Genomic DNA, 26802 nt, shown 5'->3' on the forward strand with positions numbered 1-26802 from the left:
GGATAAAATGCAATATGTAAAGTTGTTTGAGCATTTATTCAATATCCTTGATATGCAGATTAAGGTTCTTGTATGCTCTTTGTTCTCATTAGTAATGCAATTCAGCGCATTACTTCCTTTCCACGACTGCCTTCCACGACTTCATGACATTTCTGCACATGGTTCCAGTAAGACACAGTTCTTGTACAAGAGCACTGGATTGCCTTATTAGTGAGGACAAAGTGTGCTAGCAAGACAAATATGAAAAATAAATGCTCAAATAGCTTTCCATAGTGCACAGTAAAAAAATATGACAGGATAACATTTACAGTGGTGCGACATAATAAAGTACAAACTTGTTATTGTACTTAAGCAGATTTTTCAGGTATCTATACTTTACTTGAGTATTAATTCTGATTTCTTAAATTTTACTCCCTGCATTTAAAAGCCGATTTCTGTACTTTCGACTCCTTTATCAAAACAGCGCTAGTTACTTTTTCAGCCTCCTTGGGTGAGGATATGATGTAAGAAAGACATGAACAGAAAGAGGTCAAGTCCGCCACGGTTGAAATCTTGATTGATTGACTGATGGATTGTGAGGATTTACTGTATAAGGCGGAAAAGGGTAAGCAGTAACACGGAGGAACTTGAATCAGGGAACATGAACAACATTGACGCAACTAATTTGGAGAAGCAAAATATTCCTCATCCATGGACTTACTGAAAAGAAATGTTGTCGGCTCCAATAATTATTTGTGGTGAATATTGTTGTGTCTTGACAGCCTAAAGACTTCTGAGCCTAAAGCTTCTGGGCAATAAAAAAATCTGTCTAATGGGGAAAAAAACAGATAAGCTGCAGGTAAAGTATATTTTTCAGTTATTATTAACTAATGTGACATTTTGTGAATTCACAATGTTTGCAAAGCTATGGGCATGTTGTTTTGATAGCATAAATGCTCGAGCATAGCCAACACTAGCTAGCTTGCTAGCGTAATTTGTTATTTTTTCTTCTCAGAATGAGCGCTATGCAAAATGAGGGAAACTATTTTGGGTGCAGAGAATTTTTTTTTCCATGTTAAGCTATCAAAACTGGTTGTGTATATAATTGACGGTAAAATTTATTTTTAACTATTTTGCATTTCAGTCAGTCTTTTTTAAATTTTACTATAGTAAATGAGCAGCACGGTGGACGACTGGTTAGAGCGTCTGCCTCACACTTCTGAGGACCCGGGTTCAATCCCCGTCCCCGCCTGTGTGAAGTTTGCATGTTCTCCCCGTGCCTGCGTGGGTTTTCTCCGGGCACTCCGGTTTCCTCCCACATCCCAAAAACATGCATTAATTGGAGACTCTAAATTGCCCGTAGGCGTGACTGTGAGTGCGAATGGTTGTTTGTTTCTATGTGCCCTGCGATTGGCTGGCATCCAGTTCAGGGTGTACCCCGCCTCCTGCCCGATGAAAGCTGGGATAGGCTCCAGCACGCCCGCGACCCTAGTGAGGAGAAGCGGCTCAGAAAATGGATGGATGGATAAAGTAAATGAGTACTTCTACTTATATACAGAGTGTATGCCATTAATAGACATTTATCCTTAAACTGATAGAGAATAGAGCTTTTGTATGTACAGTACATAAGACCAGTAATACCCAGCTCTGTGCTCGTCTGGCTTCGATGTGGCATGCAGCTGACCCTCCTGCTGGGTTTGCTGGGAGTTTTCACATGAGGCCGAATGGCGGCCTCCGGCCGCCTCCAGCATGACCCGGCCCTGCTCCAGTAAAACAGTCAAAAGCAGACCCCGGAGGTTCCACGGCACCAGACAGCGAACGGTCAACACCGTTTCCTGTGGGCGCAACCTGCTGGCTGTCACATAGTCGAGTGCTGTGAGGTAGTTGAACCCCCACGTCATGCGCAGAACCCCCCTGCCACAGAGTGCCCGCACACAGCTGGGTGGGTGGGGGGCATTGTGTTCGATCACAGCCTGGAAGTCCTCTAGAGCCCCCTTGTGGTCATTTGTGAGAAGTCGCGCATATCCACAGAGAACTTGCACGGTGGTTTGATAGCTATGGTGAGCTTTGGCAGCTGCCAGCTGGCTACAGATAGAGAGGGCCTCCTTATGCGCCCCCCTGAGAAGAAGACATTCGGCCAGTCGCACCCGGAGTTCTCGTCCTCCACCGTCAGGCTCCAAATGGCAAAGGGTCCGTAAATGCGTGATTGCAGGGTCCAGAAGTTGCACTCCCTCTGGGGACCTCAGATCCGTTCGGATGAGGACCACCTCCCGGAAAGCAGACAGACCCTTTTCAGCCTGCTGACGAAGATGGTTGAGAGCAGCTTCGCCCATACCGAGATCAGTGAAGAGCCTTTGGAAGTTAATTCGGGCACAAGCAGGGTGCGCGTCGAAGGCTTGGCCCAGATCCCCGCATGCCTCGGCAACCCGGCCACCCGCCGAGAGGAAGGCGGCTGCTCGGCCGGTAAAGATCCTTGCTCGCCTCTCAGGTGTGTCGTCGACCATCTGCAAGATAGCAGAATACACATCTGCACTGTCGCTGAAGCAGCCAGTGAAAAACAAATGTGCCGCCTGGAGCTCCAGCACTTGTCTATCACCTGGTGAGAGCTCTAACAGGAACTCCACCAGTAGAGGAGCAGTTTCAACATTCAGCTGTTCATTCTCCTTTTTGGTCACTTCAGACTTGCTGTCCATCAAGGAGGGATGCCAGTGATGCATTTGCTCTGTGAAGGCTTTTACTATTTGTGGTATTTGAGAAGCTTGTCTGCTCTTGACCAGTTTGACAGTTTCACATTTGTTGCTCTTGTATGAGTTGAGGTAAAGCTTCAGACCCTTTGCTCGGTTGGGCTCGGACAATAAGCAGGCCAAGGCACGAGTTATCTCCAGCGCCACACAACATATGCCATCTGCTTTGGCCTTTTGTTTACCCTCAAGGAGAGCAGTACAGCGAGCAAAAATCTCCTGGCTATCATGCCCGCCACTCAGAAGGAGGGACTCCATTTTGAAAACGGTGGCCGAGATATTATTAGGGCAGAGAGTGGACAGAAAGACAGCTACCAAACCTTTACTGAGTCCTTCGGCAGGTTGTATCTCCTGGTGATTGTCAAGCCAACTTTCTAGAATCGAGATGACCCCCTGGAGGTTGGACATCTCCATTTTGCGCATGTGGGTCATGGTTATTGCAGCGTGAGTACTGAAGGCAGACATGTAGAGGGAGGTAGCCCGCACCAGCTCCCCGGCCTCCAGCCACTTGTCTGCATCCTCACACAGATTTGAAACCTTGATGCTAGGTCTCACCAGGGCAGTCATGATCACTGATTATCTCCTTTCACTTGGACACCAGCACATAAGTCACCTGGCAACACAAAACATGAGTTTTAAATGTCATCGGTATTATTTGTGGGAAACATGTTTGTTTAGAAGGGTAAATGTCACTCATAATACCACACGAAATTTTTTTATTTTTATTTTTTTAAACTGCCTTGATATTTATGAAATAGCTATGAGCACTGAGTGAGCAAATTCGCAATATTAAAATATATATTTTTTTTTTTATAGGGATCCATCAATACCTATACCAGTAACGGTAAATACAGTAAATACCTTCTGTGTAAGAGCCAAGTCAGCTGTGTGAATGTGAAGATACTTGAAAGAAATGTATGACAGGACCTTTAGGCTATTGCAAATTTATGCTCTGCAAAAAGGATGATGAACTCCGCTCGGGCGGGAATTTCCAGCGAGCCTGCTTCGCATGCATTATGATGAGTTGTATTTCTTTGATGGTATGTAATAGTTGTTAATTAGGTGTTCATGTTCTGTTTGTGTTTTGTGTTTTACTGTGTATCGTGCTCATAACAACTTTCGTTAACCGTTATGAGCCCAAACTGTGACTTGTGTCGCCTTTAAAGTGACATTTTGCAGAGGGAAAGACACTTTTGTTGTGCAGCTGAAGCTATGTTGCAGGTACTGTAACTGCGTGCATCTATGTGTCAGTTTCATTGTATTTTGTTTGTTTCTACATTGTTATTTTTCACCAGTTTGGTCGCGTAATTAATGCTGACTTGCAGTTCAGTGTAGCGGCATTCATAAAATTAAACTTGGCCTGCATCAAAAAATGTAAATGTGAAAAGAATGTACACTATTTTTAAAATTAAAAATAAAACTGTATAAGTTTAATGTTACAAGATATTATGCAAATGTTCCAATTTACATCTCACACTAGTATTAACTTTTTTTGTTTGTCAACGACAGAGATTTAGAAAGTTTTTGTTTTTTTCTTGAAATACTGTATGTTTAATTGCTTATATACTGTGTTGATCAACAGCATATTTAATTTGTCTAGCATGTTTCATAAAGAAGGAGAACCGGCCCCCTCTCAAGCTTTCCATTTTGCCCCTGTGGCAAAATTTGGACATCTAGACTAATGGATCAAGCTATGTGTAATTTACGTATCCTTGAGATTATGGGAATTTTTATACCACCTACCTGTATTTCTTCCTGCATGCAGCTCTAGCTTTCGTGTCCAATAGCAGACCCACCAACATTTGCAGAAACCCAGAATTCCATGTATTTTTTGAAACAACAACAACTACAACTATAATCACGGTTAGACGCGGCCAGTGTGAGTTCATGTGTTGCACCAGGCCGCCCAGGGAAAACACGACGTGGACCCCCACTTGCGGTAATTCAATAGCGCCGCGCTCGCCGTTGCCAGGACAACCCAACATGGACGTTGAGCAACAAAAGCTGTAAATGTTAGCACATAGACAAACAAACACATTAAAAAATACAGTCAAACGCCTCCTGTATTTGTTTTCTTCCCTTCTGCACTTCAAGACTTACCAGCGCGTGAGCTGTGGTCCTCGTGAGCGCAGTCCGGTCGCCATGGTAACCAGGGGTGACAATTTTGCCCGATAAATCACGATTTTACAGCACCTTTATGGGGCTATTGGATGAAATTATTCACATTAACGTGTAAAATTCCAATTAACACATGAAAAGGTCATTTGCATACAAACAGGGTGACTTATCAGTACACTCCAGTTTGTTTGTTTGTTTGTTTTTTAAATACAGAGGGATTATTTTACTTTTGTCTATCTGGTAGTGTATATAAGCAATGAGTAGCCAGAATATAGCCTATTTTAAGGTTGACAATCTGAAAGTTATTAATTTGACAAACCATATTGTTGTAACATCTTAATTAATTTGACAATGGGCTCTGGAAAAATAATTCTATAATTTAAGATTTAATTTAATGTAAAAAAAATGTATACAAAAAAATGTCATTGCACTGGACTATTGTTCTATTAGTCGTTTCAAACTGCTCTAATTGTTAGACGACTCTGCATCTTTTTGCACAATTGTCAAAAAAAAAAAAAAAGTGTACCACCATTACCACATTCCTGGCAACCCTTTAAACCTTTATGTCTCAAAAGTATTCTTTATCACTTGACTGTCTGTTGTCGTACTAGAGCGGCTCCAATTTATTGGGGATTGAGACGTCTAGGCTTCGCGCATTTAAGTTCTTGCCTGTATGTCGTTATTGAGTGAATTAAGCAGTGATCAGATGAGCCCAGTGCTGCACGAGGTTTGGCACGGTATGCGTTCTTTAACGTAGTATAGCAGTGGTCTAAAATGTTATTTTCCCTGATAGGACAGTCGATGTGGTGCTTGTATTTAGAAAGTTCATGGTTGAGTTTAGCTTTGTTAAAGTCCCCGAGAATAATGAGGGGTGAGTCCGGGTGTTTTTTTTTCAATTTCGTTTACTTGTTTGGCGAGCATTAGCAGTGGAGTGTTCGTGTTAGCTTGAGGCGGAATGTAGACACCAGCGAGAATGAATGATGCGAACTCACAAGGCGAGTCAAAAACAGCGACTTTAAATGCAGGCTGCAGTGTGTGCTGAGCTCCGTGACGTCCGTACACCATTTTTCGTTGATATAGAAGCATATCCCGCCGCCTTTTATTTTCCCCGACTATTCCATGTTGCAGTCTGCCCGGTGAAGATGGTAGCCGAGAAGCATGACGGCGCCATCGGGTACAGCCTCACAAAGCCAAGTCTCCGTATAGCACATGGCGGTCATGTCTTTACTGTCTTTATCAGAAGATGAAGTTCGTCCATTTTGTTGGGTAGGGAGCGTAGATTCGGGAGGTGGATCGACGTAAACGCCAATCTGTATCCTCTCTTGCGGAGCTTCACCTGGATGCCGGCTCGCTTCCCTCTGTGGCGTCGCCTCCGTCTCCATGCGCCAAAGACTGCGGTCGCTGTTCCGGTGAGTAACTCAGGGAAAAAACTGAGCGGATTTGCGAAAGTTGGTGAAAGAAATTGAAACAATTTGGTAAATATTTGGGTGGGATAGTGAGTTGGAGCTGACGTGCCAATCCCTGATGAATAAAATGAATAAAATTATCATCTGCGCTGGAGTCAACGAGGGCAATAACGGGTGTGTTGTGAACGGGACCAAGAATACATGCGGGAACGGTCACACGGGAGGGAGAGCTTGGGAAGTGGTAGTTTGTCTTACCACGGCGCTCTCGGTTGTGGTGAGCCGGCCTGGTCTTTTGGGTCTCAATGTCATGGTCTGTGTTTTGGTTTGGGTTGTGTATAGTTTTGTTCCATGTTTTCCTGTGTTCCATGTTTGTCGTGTGCTCATTTAGTTATTGTGTCCACCTGTTCTCTTCAACCTTCTACCTTGTGTAAACCAATCAGCTCCCTCCAGCCACTCGTGTCTTGTCCAGGACTTCCTCGTTGTCTTGTCAATCTGTTTGTATTTAGTTCCTTGGTTTCTTTCAGTTCTTGTCGGTTCATTGTCATTGTGGTATGTCATTGTCAGGCGTCATTGTACCTGTCTGTTCCACGTCTTACGCACCAGTCATGTTTTGTTTCCATGTTTGGCTTATTCAAGTGTTTCTTTGTTATTTTGGTTATCTATTGGGGGACTTTGTTTAATTTGCTTTATCCATGTTCCTTGTTTGCCCCTTTTTTGGAGATTAAATAATTTTTTTGAGACTCCCGCACTCCTGCCTAGCCTCCCTGCTTCCCTGCACTTGGGTCTTCCATGTTTTTGCCTTGCCTTCCTCACCTTTGAAATAACCTTTTCCAACCCCTGTAAGTCCAAGCCCAAGTTCTTTCCCTCTGGCCTTTACTTGGGCACCCGTTTGGCCATCTATCCGGGACCACCACGTGGTGGCCAACGGAGGCGCCCATGTAAGGGTCAAATTTTATCCTCCTGTTTTTTCCCCCCTGTTCCCAAGTCTCTTAATTTTTCACCAGTTCCAACACCTTGTTCCACGCCTCCAAGTAAGTCACATCCATCCAAACCTCCCCCCAAGCCAACTCGTTCTGTACCACCCGTTTTTCCTAGTTCACCTTCCCGAGTCCCTGTGCATTCTGCCCCTCTCGTACCCTCTACTCCCAAACCTCAATGGCGGCAGGCTGAGGAAGCGACTGCAGACCCCGTTCCTGGTCCTCGGTAGCTGCGACAGGCTCCCGTTCCTGCTCCTCGGCAGCTGCGCCAGGCTCCCGTTCCTGTTCCTCGGCAGTTGCGCCAGGCTCCCGTGCTGGCTCCTCAGCAGCTGCACCAGGCTCCCGTTCCGTCTCCGGCGGCGCTTGTCTAGCGGCCACCTCCTGTCCCTGCTCCGGTGGGGCTCGTCCAGCGGCCGCCTCCCGTTCCCTGCTCCGGCAGCGCTTGTCCAGCGGCCGCCACCCGACCCTGGTGCTTGGCGTCCTAGACGACCACCTGAACCGCTCAGCCAAGCACCTCACCTCGGGTGGCCTGAACGGCCACCAGACTGACCTGAGGGTTGGACTCTGACTGACAAGAAGAGTTGTGTCATAATGCGTTTGCCCATTTTACTGCTTTTTCGCGTAGGAGCTTAGTTACGAATGCCATTTTGGATTGTTCGGTGGGGTAATTTAACAGTTGTAGATTGAATACCAGGGAGTAATTGAGGAGGAATTGACATAGGTCCCCGGAGTAGGGCTTGGGCGGAGGAACATGAGGCTCTTTGCACGGGAGGTGGAATGGATCGGAGGCTGGGGGGTCGGAATGAGTATTTACGAGAGCGTGGTCGGGCTGCAGTTTAGAAGAAAGTAGGGAAACTTGTTGCGTGAAAGTGGTCAAAGATTCCATAATCTCCTGGAGAGTTTTATCCTGTCTTCCTATATGGACGCCTTGGAGGGTGAGTGCTTGTCTTAATGCCTCCGGGGTTGCTGGGTCCATGGTGGCCACAGTATTTTGTCACAATGTGATTTTAAATGGACCCAGAAGCAGGTGGAGGCGGAAAACGTTTTCTTGGAGACAGAGCGTGCGGCAGATGGTGACGTGAGCAAGTGGATGACTTGACGGCGTGGTGGAAGAGGTCAGCAAGGTGGGGAACACGGAAGGAGCACCGAGGACAAGGATGAACATGGAGATCAGAAATATTGCGGGGACTGGCGTAGCTTAGGTATAAGTCGAGAACCGGTGTACCACAGGTGAACGTCTATACTCTGGCAGAGGAGTCTTGGATCTGGCAGGCTTAAATGCAGGTGATGATGACGGCTGATTGATAACAGGTGCGCAGCCGAGGTGGTGCTGATTACTTGATGAGAGAGAGAGAGAGATCGAGAGAGAGAGAGGGACGCAAAGTGGCACCCAAGCTCCAACAAGGGAACTGCAGGGCACAGCTCATGACACTTGGCAAATAAAGATGATTCTGATTCTGATGTATAGATTAGAATCTCATTAGTTGAAATTATATTTTAATACTATGTTAGAGAGACAGAGAAATTGAGAAATTGAAAATGTGTTATTTATTAAATATAGTCATAAATACATGAGTCAAAAGCATAGACAATAATACAGTGTTTTGTATTTACAATAACTTAATAATAACTTTAGACATAAACAACTGCATAAATACAATGGCATAGAGTATTCAGTTATAATTAAGGTTGCAATTTTCAATCCTGGCAAAGCATTAAATCTCTGAGCTGTTTAAAAACATATGCACACATTAATAGCTTCTTTTTTAAACAAAAAAAGCTTTTTAAAAAATAAAAAATAAAGACGTACACACAACCACAAAAATATTCTGATACATTTGTCTCAACTTGGCACAACAGGAAAACCACAACAAAACTGCAATTCATATTAAAACCACAAATTATTCTCAATTTATTGGAAAGCCCAAGCCCTTTCCCGTCAGTAGCTGTACAGGCGCACAACCATCTCAAAATGAGACACGCAGACACCACAAAAGGAAACCATCAGGTTAAACGGCACAAGTGGTGTGAAATAAACAAACTGCCTACTGTGCTTTGACAGAACTTGTTTGCGACAACCAAAAAACTGTAAATTCTGTGGGGATTTCAGTTTCTTGTTTAACGAGTGTACAAAAACTCATTTCTAAAGAGATGGAAGACATGTCAGGTCAGTTAATTTCACATCATACCTGTATGTTGTCAGACATGGCAAAGTTTCTCACACTTCACTTTATACTTAAGTAGAAATACAGATACTTGCATTCATAAAATAAAATAAATAAATAACTGGTAAAAGTAGAAGAATTGACTGAACTTCTACATTTAAAGTAAAAAGTACAAACTCTGACATGTACTCAAGTACAACCATTTTCTGTACTGCTTATCCTCACGAGGGTCACGGGCGTGCTGGAGCCTATCCCGGCTATGTTCGGGTGAGAGACGATGTACACCCTGAATTGGTCGCCAGCCAATCACAGGGCACATAGAAACAAACAACCATTCGCACTCACATTCACAATTTAGAATCTTCAATTAACCTACCATGCATGTTTTTGGGATGTGGGAGGAAACTGGAGTACCCGGAGAAAACCCATGCAGGCACGGAGAGATCATGCAAACGCCACACAGGCGAGGCCAGATCTGTTGAGACAGATGTACTAACCAGTCGCCCACCGTGACGCCCAAAAGTAAAATTAAAAAATTTTTTTTTACTGTCAATTATTTACAATACCTGTTGATAACTTGGTACAATGAGAAGAAAAACTAATATGCATACAAAATAGCCTTACTGGCTTACATAGTGCTCAAACTGAGAAGAAGACGAAGAAAAATTAAATAAATCACATCACGTTAGCACTCTAGCTAACACTGGCCCGACTTTTATGCTATAAAAGCTGTCTTCTGTATGCTATGCTGTCTATAGCTTTGGTAACATTGTGAACTGAGAAGCAAGAAAATTGGGCTTTGTGATAATTGAAAAAATACACGTCTGGTACTGGTGTTTTTTTAGGCTGGTACAAGACAAAAACATTCACCATGAATCATTTGCCAAAAACATAAAAAAATCTCTTTAAAAAAATAAGGTTATAGATGGGGAATATCTTGCTTTTTATTTAAATCTGTTGCTATCGTTATTAAGACTCCCTGCTTGATGCTCCTCAACTCACTTCCAAAGAGTTCCATGGCACCAAAGCAATACTGTTACTGAACACAAAAACAGCATATAAGTGAGTTTTTAATGAAATAAAGGAGGAATGGTCCCCCAGAAATTTTACGAATAGGCAAAAGCATAACTGCAAATATGCAGGGGTTCATTGTACCCAAAAAGTAAACACTTAAGTGCCGTGGCCAAGCATTTTTAGTTTGTGACTTCCCACCGCTGAGATCGACATGCCCACTGTCACTTACAAACTTCAAGTAAAGACTGAAAGAGATTGGATGCTGAAAGAAAAGGACAACGGATCTTGATCCCTCATGTATTAAATAAAATAAACTTGTGATATTGCCATTTGAGTTCCCCGATTGTTCATATGCAAGTCTTGAGCAAATACAATCTTTCCTGTCGTATTACTTGACATTTACTTGACCTGAAGTCTCAGCAGGCTGTGAATTCATCCTTTGGCTGATCCCTCCACTGAAGTCTCTCCAGGGTCTCCTGCAGCATCTGAGCACAGCCGGACAAATTCATGTAATGCAAGGCGGAGAAGATGCGTTCCAGGCTGGCAGAGGAGCGTTGGCTCCACAGCCGCAGAATCTGGTACTGCTTCTCCAGCAGGCCCAAGCCGGCTTCAAACTCCACGCGTTCCAGTTGCTGGTCTGCCACCGAGAGCATCCTCAAGAACTCCTTCCACCGGCGCAGGGGGACCTCATTAATGATAGCGTAGAGGACAATGGGCGGCCAGTGCCTGCTTGGCTCCTCTAGTCTGCCATCTGGGGAGAAAACAAGCAACGGTGAACGGACAAAATGTTCACGTGATGCACCTGTATGCAGTGGACCGTCCCAAATCGAATGGCCCAAAACAATGTTGGAGTTAAAAAAACAATTCAAACAATTATCACGGTCAATGTCAACTTTTTCTTTGGCTTTGTTATGTGTGTTTTTGTGATTATGACACAAAAGCAGTAACGACAGTTTGAAGCACGTGTCTGCTAAGTAAAATAAAGGGCTGGCCGATTAATCAATTTGAATTCAAGTTTCTTGCACAGGATGATATTCCTAAATCCATCCATCCAATTTCTCTACCGCTTATCCACACTAGGGTCGCGGGCTGCTGGAGCCTATCCCAGCTATCTTCGGGCGGGAGGCGGGGTACACCCTGAATCGGTCGGCAGCCAATCACAGGGCACATAGAGACAAACAACAATCCACACTCACATTCACACCTACGGGCAATTTAGAGTCATCAATCAACCTATCATGCATGTTTTTGGGATGTGGGAGGAAACCGGAGTGCCCGGTGAAAACCCACCCAGGCACGGGGAGAACATGCAAACACCACACAGGCGGGGCCGGTAATTGAACCCCGCTCCCCAGAACTGAGGCAGCTGTGCTAACCAGTCGTCTACCGTGCCGGCATATTCCTAAATATTTATAATATTATATATTTTTTAACGGCTTCCATACTTCATAGAATTAAATAGAACAGTAAGAATATAATTTCTGATCGACTGATTGTCATCATTGCAACAAACTATACCTGATAAAATTACATAAACTGCTGCAAATTCAACATCAAAACTACAGTATATATGGTACAACATGGTGCAAAATGTCAACAGTAATACTGAGATGAGGAAAAATTTTGCTTACACGATCACGCTACAGTTTGCACTAGAGGTTTTGAACGTATGGGACAGTCCGCCTCAAATGACAGAACATTTACGAGGTGGGACCTCCACTACTCTCCGCCCATCAACATACGGTACTGTTGTACACATATATACACCAATTTTCTACTTGGACATGATGACAAAGACAGCAGTAGAGGGCTCTAAGCAGCTGGTGTCTCTCTCTCTCTCTCTCTCTCTCTCTCTAAGTTTTGCTGATGTCCGTCCTCTTTGAAAAACAAAAGAGAAACAACTATTGCATTGTCCATCCATCCATCCATTTTCTGAGCCGCTTCTCCTCACTGGGGTCGTGGGCCTGCTGGAGCCTATCCCAGCTATCATCGGGCAGGAGGCGGGGTACACCCTGAACTGGTTGCCAGCCAATCGCAGGGCACATACAAACGAACAAGCATTCACACCTACGGGCAATTTAGAGTTGTCAATTAACCTACCGTGCATGTTTTTGGGATTGGGAGGAAACTAGAGTGCCCGGAGAAAACCCACGCAGGCACCAGGAGAACATGCAAACTCCACACAGGTGGGGCTGGGGATTGAACCCCGGTCCTCAGAACTGTGAGGCAGAACTGTGAGGCAGTTGTATTTATAATATGATATAAAACCCCAATTCCAATGAAGTTGGGACGTTGTGTTAAACAATTGTACGTTGAGGAACATTGTCTTTAAACTGTTTGACTATTTTTTAACGCACTTGTTCACAAAGAGGTAAACCTCGTCCCATCTTTGCTTGTGAATGACTGAGCAATTCAGGGAAGCTCCTTTTATACCCAATCATGGTACCCACCTGTTCCCAATTAGTCTGTTCACCTGTGGGATGTTCCAAACAGGTGTTTGATTAGCATTCTCAGCTTTCTCAGTCTTTTATGCCACCTGTTCCAGCTTTTTTGGAACGTGTTGCAGCCATAAAATTCAAAGTTAATGATTATTTGCTAAAAACAATAAAGTTGATCAGTTTGAACATTAAATATCTTGTCTTTGTAGTGTATTCAATTAAATATAGGTTGAAAATGATTTGCAAATCACTGTATTCTGTTTTTATTTATGTTTAACACAATATCCCAACTTCATTGGAATTGTGGTTGTACATGAAAACAACATGGGTGGCACGGTGGGTGACTGGTTCTCCCTGTGCCTGCGTGGGTTTTCTCCGGTTACTCCGGTTTCCTCCCACATCCCAAAAACATGCATGGTAGGTTAATCTAAGACTCAAAATTGCCCATAGGTGTGAATGTGAGTGTGAATGGTTGTTTGTTTATATGTGCCCCATGATTGGCTGGCGACCAGTTCAGGATGTACCCCGCCTCTTGCCCAGAGCCAGCTGGGATGGGCTCCAGGTCGTCCGCGACCCTAGTGAGGATAAGCGGAATGGAAAATGGATGGATGGGTGGGTGAAAACAACAGTGCATCTAATTTGCTGGATCATGCTTTCAAATCTTGGTTCTTCTGTCACAATACCACTTACTGTACAAAACCCTCATGACAGTAGACATGTTTTGTTATTACTAGAGCACCAGACATAAGAAGTTGAACTATGACCCCTTTAAATCTAGTCATAAATAGCAGTTCTAACGTATCATGATATAACGACCATCCCTTACCTTTGTGTTGGCCGTCTGTTAGCGGCGCGTCCATGTGGTCGAGATGAGCTGGTGTTGCTGAACTCTGACATGGTGTCATCATGGGGGTTTCCTCACGGACGTTAACTGTCTTGAAGAAGAGCGGGGAAAAAATTAATCACCATAACAATCTTTTTTCATAATCTCATATCATGTCTTGCATTCATATCCTTGAGGTTACCGATAAAAGTATAGTAATGTATACAGTATTGATATTGTCAAGTTTAAAACTAAATAAAAATGAATATTATGGAGAAAGCAGAGTAGGAGGATCTTTAATACTGTGCAGGGAAAAGTCATTTTCACCAATAATCTAAGACATTTCAGTTCATCCGAGGGACTGTTTATTTGCATCAATGCTGCTGTTTTGTCAGCAACAGAGTTCAGAGGGGCTCGCCAACCAACTCCTTTTGATGTCTGTGTGTGAACAAAATTGTCGATGATCAAAGGTACTTAATAGCAGTTACTACCCCCTACTATCCTTTTTTTCCTCAGGGGGAAAAAGGAGGCGCCAGTTTGAGGAGAGGTGTTTATTTGTTCAAGTGGATGATGCAGCAAGTGACGAAATGAGACATTTTCTGGAAATATTGTACTAAACTTGTCGCAGAGAAACCGATGATGCTGCAAGGATGTCATGACACAACAGGACAGTCGTAGGCACATGCTAAGCGACTGCTCTGATGTCATCTCTATCTTGTTCACAATCACTAGGCGGTATTAGCATGGTGATATGCTGTACTGTAAAAGCAGTGTTAAAAAAGATATATAATGTATTTGTTTTCCACAATGTAAAACAGTTCCATGGTTTCTTCGTAACATGTCCGTGGCATGCTTTTGTCAAAATACCCCAAGGACAAAGAATTACAGATCTATTCTCACAGCATATTTCTGGCCATGTTAAAATTGGCTTGGTTTCGGAGCAGATTTGTCACGCAGTGAGCCAGCCCTCATCCACCACATACTAATGGGCCAATGGTGAGCTTGGCTTACAATATAATGACAACCAGCGGGTAGGATCGCATTTGGCCATCTCGTCTTCCTCGTGACTGTGTCGGCTAGCTTGCTTCTATAGTGAAAACAGATCCCAGTGTAGAATACAAGTAAGCGGCCAAAACAAAGCATTTTTGAGACGCATGGACACATCACCAAACACAAATAACCCCAACACCCACATCCACAACTAGCCTAACATTTGTATTACCTTATTATCAGAAGTTAGTTAAAAATGCCTTTTTTTGACAGGCCACCCACGTACCTGCTTTAATCTTAGCAAGAAGCTCTACAGAACACAAGATGCATGAAAGTGAGAACATACCCGCATGGTTGGGCTGCTGCTTGGATGACTGTGAGCTTCTGCAGAGAATAAAATAGATATTATCTGTAAGCCTCCTGACAAAAATCTAGAGTGCAAGCAGCAAAACAAGTCAATTCCATTTCTCTATTATTTATTTATGTTTGCCTTGCTCATTATTTGTTTACACTGGACACTACATTTGAAACCACATGGAAGCTTCAGATCATCTATTCAAGTAAAAATATCTTCAATCCATATCTTAATTATCATATACTGTGCATCCTGCCATAGTTTCCTTTGGGGCCCAGTAACTGCTATCTAATGCTTAGGTGTTTATGAGAGCCCTGACCTCAACCTTATCCAACACTTAGGAAGAATAAGAACATTTATGCTGAGCAAGTAAGCCCTCTACCAGGTCACACTCCAACATCTTGTAGAAAATCTTCCCAGAAGATTGGAAGCCATTATATTGTAGCGGACAAGTGGGGGATCAATTAATTTTCACTTCTTGGAGATGCAGTGACCATGTGGCCTGTTGCTTTTATTTACGAGTGTGTCAGAAAATTTAAAGGACTGGTGACATGAAAGATTTATTTCAAATCCAAACTACAAGTTTTCCATTTTGACATAATCCCCCTCGAGTTTAACGCACTTTCCTAGGCTTCCTTGCTACGCCATCATGTCATGGACTCGAGTAAGATTCTTCCAAGATCCATTGCAGTGCCTTCGTCTCGTTTCCCTTTGATGAACCCCCCCCCCCCCTACGCTTGAGCTTGGGAAAAAAGCGTCGAGCCAGGTCGGGTAAGTAGGGTGGTTGCTCCAGCACGGCAATGTTTTTCTCGGCCAGGAACTGTTGGATGCACATTGAATATACGGTTTGAATATACGGTGGAGTAAATAATTATTTGATCCCTCACGGATTTTGTAAATTTACCCACTGACAAAGACATGGTCTATAATTTGAATGGCAGCTGTATTGGTAGGTGTATTTTAACAGTGAGAGACAGAATATCAAAACAAATAATAATAATAATCTGGAAAATCCCATAAAACAAAAGGTTCAAATTATTTTTCAATTCATTGAGGGGAAATACTGTAAGAATTTGACCCCTGATCCAAACATTACTTGGTACTTGGCGGAGAACCAGTGTTGTTGGCCAATAGAGGTCAGATGTTTCTTGTAGTTGATCACCAGGTTTGCACACATCTAGGGAGGAATTATGGATCACTCCTCTTTGCAGATCCTCTCCAAACCCCTAAGGTTTCGAGGGTGTGCCTGAGCAATTCGAAGCTTCAGATCCCTCCACAGATTTTTAATGGGATTTAGGTCTGGAGATTGGCAAGGCCACTGTATGACCTTAATCTGCTTCTTCTTTCACCACTCTTTTATTTCCTTGGCTGTGTGCTTTGGGTCATCGTCGTGCTGGAAGCCCCATCCACAACCCAATTTAAGTTTTCCAGCTGAGAGAAAGGAGTTCACGGTACAAGACTCCATCTATCAAGACTCCATCCATCATGCGGTGAAATTGACCTGTCCACTTTGCAGAGACATCTCCAAAGCACAATGCTTCCACCTCCATGCTTGACAGTGGGAATGGTGTTCTTATCTTGTTCTTGTCTGAATTCCTTTTCCTCCACACACAGCAAGTCAAACTGATTTCAAACAGCTCAATTTTTCTCTTATCTGACCACATATCCTTCTCTCAATCATTCTCTGAATCATTTAGTTGTTCATTGACATTCTACAGACAGGTGCCTTCTTGAGCAAGGGGACTTTACGGGCGATGCAGGATTTTAATCCATTACGGCGTAGTGTGTTACCAATGTTTTTCTTGATGGCTGTGGTCCGAGCTGCCTTGAGATCATTAACAAGCTCCTTTCGTGTAGTTCTGGGCTGATGCCTAACCTTTCTCATGATCATTGATACCCCACAAGGTGAAATCTTACGAGGAGCCCCAGAAAGAGGGAGACTGACAGTCACTCTATTTTTATTTCATTTTCTAATTATTGCACCAACAGTTTTCTCCTTCTCACCCAGCCTCTTGCCCTGTCAATAGCTTATTGTAGCCCATTCCAGCCTTTTGTAGGTCTACAATCTTGTCCCTGATCTTCTAAGAAAGTTCTTTGTTCTTCCCCTGATGGAGAGGTTGGTGTCTGATTGATTGATTCTGTGGACAGATGTCCAATACTGGCCACTCACGTGCTTGAGAAATATCTGCACCATTTGCAAAATTGACACTGTTACAGAATATCGCACTACTAGTCACTTTATAATTTTTACATTTCTTGAAGTCTCTGCGCCATTTGCACAATGGTCACTGTACCAGACCATTGTTCTCATTGTTCTATTAGTAATTTCAAAGTGCTCTAAATTGCTACGGGACTTGGCATCATTGCACAATTGTCACAACATTTTTTTATTGGCATTACCACATTACTAATACTGTTTTTGACATACTTGGCAAATAAAGATGATTCTGATTTATATTTATATACAGGTAACAAGTTGAGATAGGTGTCTTTCATACAGCTAACGAGTTTCGATTAGGAGTAGTTTCTTAAAGTGAGAGTACTAGTCTGTGGGAGCCAGAATTCTTTATTGTTGGTAGGGGATCAAATGCTTATTTCACTCAATGAAATGCAAATTCATTTTTGTCTTTTTTTTAAATGTGATTTTCTGGATTTTCTTTTAGAGATTTTGTATGTCACTGTTAACATAAACCTACCATAAAAATTATAGACCGTTCATGTCTTTCTCAGGGAGTGAACTTACAAAATCAATGAAGGATTAAATAATTATTTCCCTCACTGTATTTTGCGACACCAGCCCTGGACCTTTTCTGACACATATAGTGCAGGGTGTCCAAACGTTTTTCTCCAGGGGCAACATACAGAAAAAAATTAAGGCTGGAAGGGCCACTTTACATTTGTCATCTATAATTTATTAAACACGTTAAAACCAATCCATCAGTGTAAGTAAAGGTATGTGAATCAATTTAAATGTTTTTTTAATTATGTACTATTATTATTATTACAGTGTATTTATTTTGAAAATCTTTTACATTACAGCCCTCTGTTAAAGGTGATGAAGTAAATACTTCAGGATTTGGAGGGCCCTTTATCTCACTAAAAGTTCCACCCCTGCACTGAGCCACAGCAGAATCGCATCTCCACATTCTGAACCCAAACAGGAGCAATCTGTAGTACGCTGACAATCTTAGGACTTTTTACCTCATTAGGATCGTTACTGTGAAGTTTCACAAATCGGACCTTGAAGAAAATAAACGCATGGTACGTCACAAAGGCCCCCTGTGTTGTCGCTTGGATTTTCTTGTATTTCTGTATCTCCTTTTTGTAGTTCTACCAAAAGTGCATGGGTCATGTATGCAAAAAAAATCCAGTACAACAACACTGGATTTGAGTACAAATCTACTTACTTACAGTACCATTGGAAACTTGAGTAGGGTTCTCATAGTTCTTGTTGATTTTCCAGCTGGGAGAAGACCGCAAGTAGACGGCAAAGCAGATGCAGAACACCAGAAGCCAAAATAGCATCACAGCCAGGAAGATGAACATCCATTGGCCATCACCTGCTACTGTAAACAAAACCACCCACTTTATAGTGTCACTGAACAATGTTAATGTTATTAGTGGAACATAAGGTAGCACATTTAATTATAAGGTGCATGTTGCAGTTAGTCCTATAATGCAAGTGTGTTTGTGCAACATACCGTGAAGTGGATTTTGATTAAGTGATGTTCTGTCCTGTTTTGAATTGGGGAGTCTTGTTGTTGTTAATGTGGCTATAAAGACAGCTGCAGTTGTAGCTGTACATTTTCTCTTGCATTCTGCATCTTTTAAACACTGTTCCCTGAAAAACAGCATAAACACAAGCACAATGTGCAGGATGCAGTCGTCCACGCGGCAGGCTAATTTACTGTGTCAGTATCTCCACATAATCAAGGGTTGTTCAATATACAGTGGTACCCTGACTTACAAGCTCGCAACTAAGTTATCAAATCCATTTCTCCATTAAAATCAACTGAAATTAATCTGTTCCAGCCCCCCCAAAACAGCACAATTTTTTGTTACGGTTTTCAACAAAGACAAATAGCACTGTGTTGTAAAATACAAACATAAAAACAAAACATTATGAACCCAGTTTATCTATTTATATTCACTTTTATTAAAGACCCAGATAAGTCATTTTCATATATTTTTTCTAAATACATTAAATATGTTTGAAGGTAAGGGCTGAAAACGTGCAACGACTGAGAACAATTTAGTACTGAATTGTGAAGATATAGCTGAAAACACTTTTTCACCATCTCGATAGCTAGATTTTTTGGGTGTGGCGAAAAACTAGCACCGTGAACAAAGCGGGCTCGGACACATACTTTCTGGTATGAGGCCCTCCCCCACTATATAAACCAGGGCGCCATTATTTGGTACAGTGGCCAGAATTGTCACTTCCCCCTCATTCATAATAACTTAACCTTGACCCTTGACTACAGCATGCAGTTAGTCATCAAAATATGCCTGCCACTCAAAAAAAATTCTTCTTCCCTGAAGTGTAATGTGTTTTGTGTTATTTTAGCTGCAGTTTATCTGCCGTGGTGTGCCCCCATGCGCGGCGTATAGCAAGGCAGCGACAAACTGGCCACGATACACCGCCCCAGTGGCCCATTGCCAGCCTGCCAGCCGCAACGCAACAGCGTGGTGGCCCTAAGCCTCATAGTTGCCGAACGCGACGACATGGAGTGAGGAGAAAGAGAGAAAAAAAAAACATCCAGGGGGACCGTGCTGACATAATTTTGTATCTTGTGAGATGCGACAACCATGACGAGCTTCTTTGGTTGCATGCGATTGCCACTTCCTCTGTTAATTCCACCTTCTACAGTATGAATACTTGGTTTCTTTTACGCCCTTCATGTGGCACGCTCTCAAAATCGCTCTAACTGCTATGTTTGTTCCTTCATGCCGCCGCAAACCCGCATGTTGTGCTTTCCCCACGTCCCAGTTCGTCATTACTCTTTCCTCGCACCTGAACTTGTTTTTTCTGTCCACGGTACCTTAACCAAACCGTCCTTGAGGTTCTTGTTTCTAGCTGGTTCACTGGACTCTGTTGGCAGGCTTGGCTATACCGTATTGCTCTTCTTTTCTGTGTCGCAATTCTTGTGCATGGTTGGCACAGTGTTTGTCTAGTATACGCGTATGGCCCCAATTGACCCTGCAACACTCTCCTCTCCTACTTGTGACCAGCGCTTTCCTAACCTGTTTCCTCATGCTGACTGTTTGGATGATATGATTGACACAGGCTCATATTATTCGGTTTAGTTTTTTTTTTGTGTGCGTGTGATTGTATTACAACCTGTTTATGAAGGATTTTCTTAATCCTACCTTATGCTGTGAAACTTTGTTTAATACATATTATCCCTTTCATATCAATGTTTACTCATTTTTCATTTTGTTTGAGTGATTGATTATTATCAAAAGGGGGGATTTGTTATCGCAAAATGACAAAATATAGTCTTTGTTCTTGCGTGACTTTTTAGCTAAATTGTTTCTTGGTCCTTTCTGTCATACTGTCTCGGTGGCTGTACCAACCTCCCTTTTCTCTCAAGGACAAGAAGAGATAATTTTGTGAATAGGTCTTTCATTTTTCCTCTTTCCCCTCCCATTTTTTTCAGTTTAATTAGGCATTTCTTTCACATACGTGTCTCAGAGACAGGTAGACACGCAGGCACCTGTAAACGTCTCTTGACTCTCTCTCTCTTTGCAAAGATATTAAAGCTACAAAAGACAAGATTGTTTCCTGATTTAATTTCCCAAAAAGGTGTCAAAAAAATTTTGCGCGGGCCACATTGTAGTTATGGTTTGCCTCGGAGGACTGTTATGACTGTGAACCCGTATATATTTATGACTGTCTCATATTATTACATATACACAACAAATTGATTGAAAAATAGTCTTGAAACCAGAAGCCAGTAAAAAAAATGTTTGTTCAACTATTTAATGTATTTTAAAAGGGAGCTTGGTAACAAAAACAAAAAATGCTTGCAATATGTCAATATTATTAAAAGTGAAGACATTTTGCAATTTTGGGTATTTTAGCAAAAAACATTAAGCCGACGCACATGATTTGCTTTTGCGGCCACATAAAATGATGTGGTGAGCTGGACCTAGCCCCCGGGCCTTGAGTTTGACACCCTGGATATAGTGTATCAACCCGCAAAATCAGAACCCTATTATCTTTGTAAAGGCAACATTTCTGATACTGCCCTCAACTTGGATCTTTATGATAATGCCAATGATAATGCATCTCCAATGTCTAACAACAATGTATTTGACAACAATGTCTTACTTGAAGCATGCCTCACAATTCTGTTGCTCATGAATGCGCTTTCCAGTATCTAAAACAAAAACAAAAAAAGAGGAAAATAAGACTTTTGGAGGAAATAATCCCAGTACAACCCCCGTCTTAACTTTGTTACCTTTACAAGCTTCACACGAGCATGCAAGGCAATTGAGGCTTTCTTGGGACCCTGCGTTGTAGTATCCCTCCTTGCACGCACACACCACATCACTGTGAAAGGAGCATGACTGTATTTCCACTTCATAAGCTGGGGAACAATGAAGTAGGAATGTTCTCAGTTAATTCTTCTTGTCTCGCACTTTAGATTTTTTATTTCCATTTCACTATCTAGAATAGAAGATATCATCTGGGTATAAGCAAGAAAAACGAATGCTACTTACGACCACACACGTCACACCTCAGGCATTCCTCCAGGCTATTGGATTTCGCTGTGAATGTGTGACTGCCACATTTTTTACATCTGTTCTTTGGAAAGGGGTTGTCACAGTTTCCTTCTTTATGATATCCTGAAGGGAACAGAGATACAGTACTTACAATAAACCCAAAATAACAAACACTACATAACAGGGTACTTTTCTAAATTGATGAACTTGCCAGGTGGACACTCTTTATAACACGAATGAATGGAATGTTCCGCCAGCTCTGTGTTACTGTGTCCTTGAATGGAAAGCAAGGTCATTATTAGGAAAACCTGAAAAACACATTGGGAAGACAGACAAACTGAAACAACAAGAAATTGAATAAAAGGATAGATTTTTCCTGGACATTTTAACACAGCTGACCTGTAATTTTGTTTCCAAATATCATTATGGACAAAAATGTAAGCCACTGACGTAATAGTTACAATACTGACCAGATGCAAAAACTGCATCTTAAAATGCAGGTCCTGTGACAGTTTACTGTATATGTTATTTGAGTGTAACCTCGTCAGTGTAAGAGCCATATTAAAGGCTATTTTAAAATGAAAGCAAAACACAAAATAATTGAAGCTCATCATTATAAACTAAAACAGCCATTTATAGTGATATTGACCCTAAAACAGCACTGGTGGCACTGTTAGACATTTCATAGGGTTTTACAGTAACTTATTGCCAACACTACTGTAAAAGAAAATTACAAAAGCAGGAGGTGAGTATTCTGAATTGGATTCTGGAGTCATGCACCACTTGATACAGCTTACTTATACACCGGCTATGAATCATTATTTGCTCAATACTAGTTGATGAGCTTACCTGAAACAGGTGACACGCTGTGAAAGCAGCAATTGGTTTCTGCCTTTTGAGCCCTCCTTTGAGGTTCCTCCAATGGAAACATACTGCTACTACCAAACCCACATGTATATAATAGAAGCATATACAACAATGCTGTTCTGTAACGGTGTCTCATTGTTCGTGTTCAATAGATTTTTATGATCATTCTCCTTCTTGTATTAGCATAATTTCTTGGATGTGTCTCGTTATAAATATATGCGTCTTGTTATTTACGCTGTAATGCTTAAAAACAATTACTTATACTTGTATTAATTATTGATAATATTATGAATATTACAATGGATGCTGTGAACATATATTACAGTACACTTAGACATTGGAAATTAATTCTATAGTTATTTACCACATAACATGCAGTAAAATATTGTAACCTGATTATACTTTCATACATAGTTTCCATTGCATCATGGTATTTTGGTTGACGTCACATATTATAAACAGAGAGTTATTATATATTGTTTTCAATAAATGTTTTTATTTGTTGTGGTGCTGATGAGTCACACAAGGAAAATGGGAGCTCTTTTGGCTTGAAGTAGGCCAAATTGAGTAATCACCAAGAAGCTCACACTTGTATCTAATGCAGTTGAGTCACCAGTGCAACATAAATGTAATGGGAGAGTTAAATAAACATTCAACGAACAATCTGTAACATAAACACAGATTAGTCATGTTACGTTAATCCTGATTGGTCATGAACATTAAGGATTAACGTCTTTATTATGGCAACAGTTCAACATTTCATGGTGCAATGTATGCTGGGAGCCACACGGCAACTGCTCCAAAATACAGTAACTCTCTGTGTGACGTCAACCAAAATCCCATGATGCAGTGGAAACTGTAGTTAGTAATTACTGTATAATCAATAAATAAATAAATAAATAAATAAATAAATACATTTTTGCAGCTTGACGGCACCGTTGATGTCCACCAACGGGTTCGGGAATTGCCGCCACGACAGCCACGACCACCTTACGGCCACAGCTCCGGTCGGCCGCCTCAGCAATGGAGGCGCAGAACATGGTCCACTCGGACTCGATGTCCCCCGCCTCCCCCGGAACATGATCAAAATTCTGTCGGAGGTGAGAGTTGAAACTCCTTCTGACAGGGGATTCTGCCAGACGTTCCCAGCAGACCCTCACAATACGTTTGTGCCTGCCACGTCGGAGCGGCAACTTCCCCCACCGTCGGAGCCAACGCACCACCACGTGGTGATCAGTTGACAGCTCCGCCCCTCTCTTCACCCGAGTGTCCAAGACATTCGGCCGCAACAAACTGCGACCTACGGTGTCCTGGTGGCTAGTGCACGTGTGGACACCCTTATGCTTGAACATGGTGTTCGTTATGGACAACCCGCGATGAGCACAGAAGTCCAATAACAGAACACCGTTCGGGTTCTAATCGGGGGGGAGGGGGGGGCGTTCATCCCAATCACGCCCTTCCAGGTCTTACTATCGTTGCCCACATGATTCATTGAAGTCCCCCAGCAGAACAATGGAGTCCCCAGCGGGAGCGCTCTCCAGCACCCCCTCCATAGACTCCAAAAAGGGTGGGTACTCTGAACTGCTGTTTGGTGCATAGGTACAAACAACAGTCAGGACCCGTCCCCCCTCCCGAAGGTGGAGGGAGACTACCCTCTCGTCCACTGGGGTGAACCCCAACGTACAGGCGCCGCGCCGGGGGGCAATAAGTATACCCACACTTGCTCGGCGCCTCTCACCGTGGGAGACTCCACAGTGGAAGAGAGTCTAACCCCTCGTCGTTTCTCGTCATCGTAAGGGGTCTTTGAGCCATGATTTGTCTGGTCCCTCACCAAGGACCTGTTTGTCATGGGTGACCCTGCCAGGGGCATAAAGCCCCAGATAACTTAGCTCCTAGGATCATTGGAACACACAAACGATAAGGTGACGGCTCAAGGAGGGGAAAATCAAGTTTTAAGGAGGCAAAATTTATATGTATACAGATATCTGTAATTCACTAGCGGATATTGGCTGCCGAATAGTAGATATCTGTAATAACGAACTCCATACACGACGTCAAAAGTGACGTCCTTTTTCCTAGGCAAAATGAGGTTTCAGAAATATATCTTTACAGATATTTCTGTCTGTTGACTACTCACAATTCTGTTACAGATATCGTGAAAGAAAATGTTAGCTATTCAAAATGTAATTACGCTAGTCACAATGACATTGTTATCTACAATGTTAATACAGGAGCTTTTAAATGTTAAAAAGGTTGGCCATAGTAACCCTAACCCTAATGATTCAATTAAAATATATTTCACATCAAAGTTTATTTTTAAAAACATTTTTAACTATATAAAAGTTTAAAACCAAAAAGTAATTAAGATAAAGAAAAAGGACAGTTCCTCTCTGTGTGGCTTAAACCAAAATCCCAGTGGATGAGATTTTGATGCAGTGGAAACTACAGCTAATTACAGTATAATCACTTTAAAATATTTTACTGTATGGTATGTGGTAACTAACTGTAGAATTTAGAGGAATGTCTAACAGTGTGAAAATAATGTGAGAGCACTTGCCAAGGTGAAAGGCAATAGCAACATTCACGTTCATTTATGGTAAAATGTCATCGACTTGAATTATATTTTTGTTTTCTGTGTGAAATTCATGATTTGTTGGTTTTGTTTTTTGAACACAGTGATTTTGTGCGCTAGTGGTGCATGGTTTCTTTTGTGCACAAATAGAATATACTGAATAGCTGTTTTGAATTAAAAAATTTTTTTTTAAAAAAGTTATATTTTTCCAATTATGACGGGTTCAGTGAATGCGTGTGTGAAACTTGAGGGACTCAGTACCTCCAACAAGGTTAAGTATGACTGTTTAGTACCACTAGTACCACTTCCTTCCTTACAGGTTACAGAGTAATCCTGCGAGCTCAAATTTAAAACAACACAATTCACAAACCGTAGTAAAACAATTTAAGAGTAGACTACAGTGTGTGTATGCCATCAGGAGGCTTACCTGTGGGGGCCCAAAATTTGGTGCTACGCCCCTGACAAAGAAACTATTGTAGTCAATAAATAATTTTCAAACAAGTAAAAATTGGATCATTTCCCACAGCTCACCTGATGGTCTCTCTAGGCACACTAATGTGCTGTGCCACAAAGAAGCACTGTCTTGTAACGTAACCATCATAGTGTCACCAGATGCGAATTAAATCTTCGCAGTAGTAGCATTCGTATAAGAAACTACGAAAGGAAAATTGGGATAAACTTCAATAAACTCTTTGGAACTACAATAATGCATCGTAGAATCAGATACAACATCCAAAAAGTCCGACTTTTAACACTCACCAAGTCCATGTTGGAAGATCAGACCATGAGGTGGAAAAAAATTATCCACTTCCCATGAGTTGTCTCTGGTCATATGAAAGAAGGTTAACCACACAGCATGGCATCATCATCATCATCATCATCATCATTATTGTTATCATCAGCTGAGGAAGAGCTGTCAGGTAGAGTCCTTCCAAAACTCTCCCATCATTTCTTGTAAAGCCCTGTCAAATAAGGAGTGAGAGGAAGCATTGCAAGCTTGAGTGCATCTGTGTCTCTTACATGGTTTATACGGTCCTCACAGAAGTGCTGCGAGAAACAGGAAATGCAGTGACATCACATTACACTCCCGCATAGACGGTTATCACACATCACAAGTTCCACTTCATGATTGTTCCCATAAATCTGCTCAATCTCTGTGACACCAGTCGTGCAGATAAGTCATCAAAATAAATAATACACAGTGGTGCCTTGAGATATGAGTTGAATTTGTCCCGTGACCACGCTCGTAACTAAAAACACTTGTATATCAAAACATCTTTCCCAATTGAAATGAACAGTCATGCCATTAATACTGTACGTTCCAGCCTCCACCCAAAAAAGTGTGTAATTTGTATGTTTTTTAACAATAAGATAACTTTATCATATTGTACTTTTCAAAAATGTACACTAATGACGTAATTAAATAGAAAGCAAGGAATTATAAAATATTTGCCACATTTTTTTTTTGTTTCAATTAAATGGAAATTGTGCTGCTCCTTCTGGTGTGTGTGCCTTGGCCACCTGGGGATAGTATAATACAGACACAGCTATACAGTACATGAAGGAGATGTTGACTTTTGCTCAGTAAGCTGCGTTAATACTATGCTAGTCGTTCTTCGCAAATGATA

At 42.1% G+C, this 26802-nt stretch overlaps 1 protein-coding gene across 4 annotated transcripts; it reads right to left on the reverse strand.

Moving 5' to 3' along the window:
- Window positions 1-8811: 8811 nt before the first annotated feature.
- Window positions 8812-26178, reverse strand: si:ch211-112c15.8 (tumor necrosis factor receptor superfamily member 1A). 4 transcript variants are annotated; one of them, XM_061686968.1, is made up of 10 exons: window positions 25934-26178; window positions 21947-22009; window positions 21733-21858; window positions 21471-21599; window positions 21341-21389; window positions 18708-18847; window positions 18414-18569; window positions 14998-15035; window positions 13665-13773; window positions 8812-11151 (listed from the first exon to the last, which is right to left on the reverse strand). In XM_061686968.1, exons 1-10 carry the CDS (start codon window positions 26004-26006, stop codon window positions 10817-10819), a joined length of 1218 nt encoding a protein of 405 aa, XP_061542952.1. In that variant the 5' UTR covers window positions 26007-26178; the 3' UTR covers window positions 8812-10816. The 4 variants fall into 4 exon arrangements, with proteins under 4 accessions (XP_061542952.1, XP_061543046.1, XP_061542865.1 ...); XM_061687062.1 differs by having other exon boundaries at window positions 18423-18572; XM_061686881.1 differs by having other exon boundaries at window positions 18414-18572.
- Window positions 26179-26802: the final 624 nt, after the last annotated feature.

The sequence above is a fragment of the Phycodurus eques genome, chromosome 1 (genome assembly GCF_024500275.1).
Source record: "Phycodurus eques isolate BA_2022a chromosome 1, UOR_Pequ_1.1, whole genome shotgun sequence".
Taxonomy (NCBI): domain Eukaryota; kingdom Metazoa; phylum Chordata; class Actinopteri; order Syngnathiformes; family Syngnathidae; genus Phycodurus; species Phycodurus eques.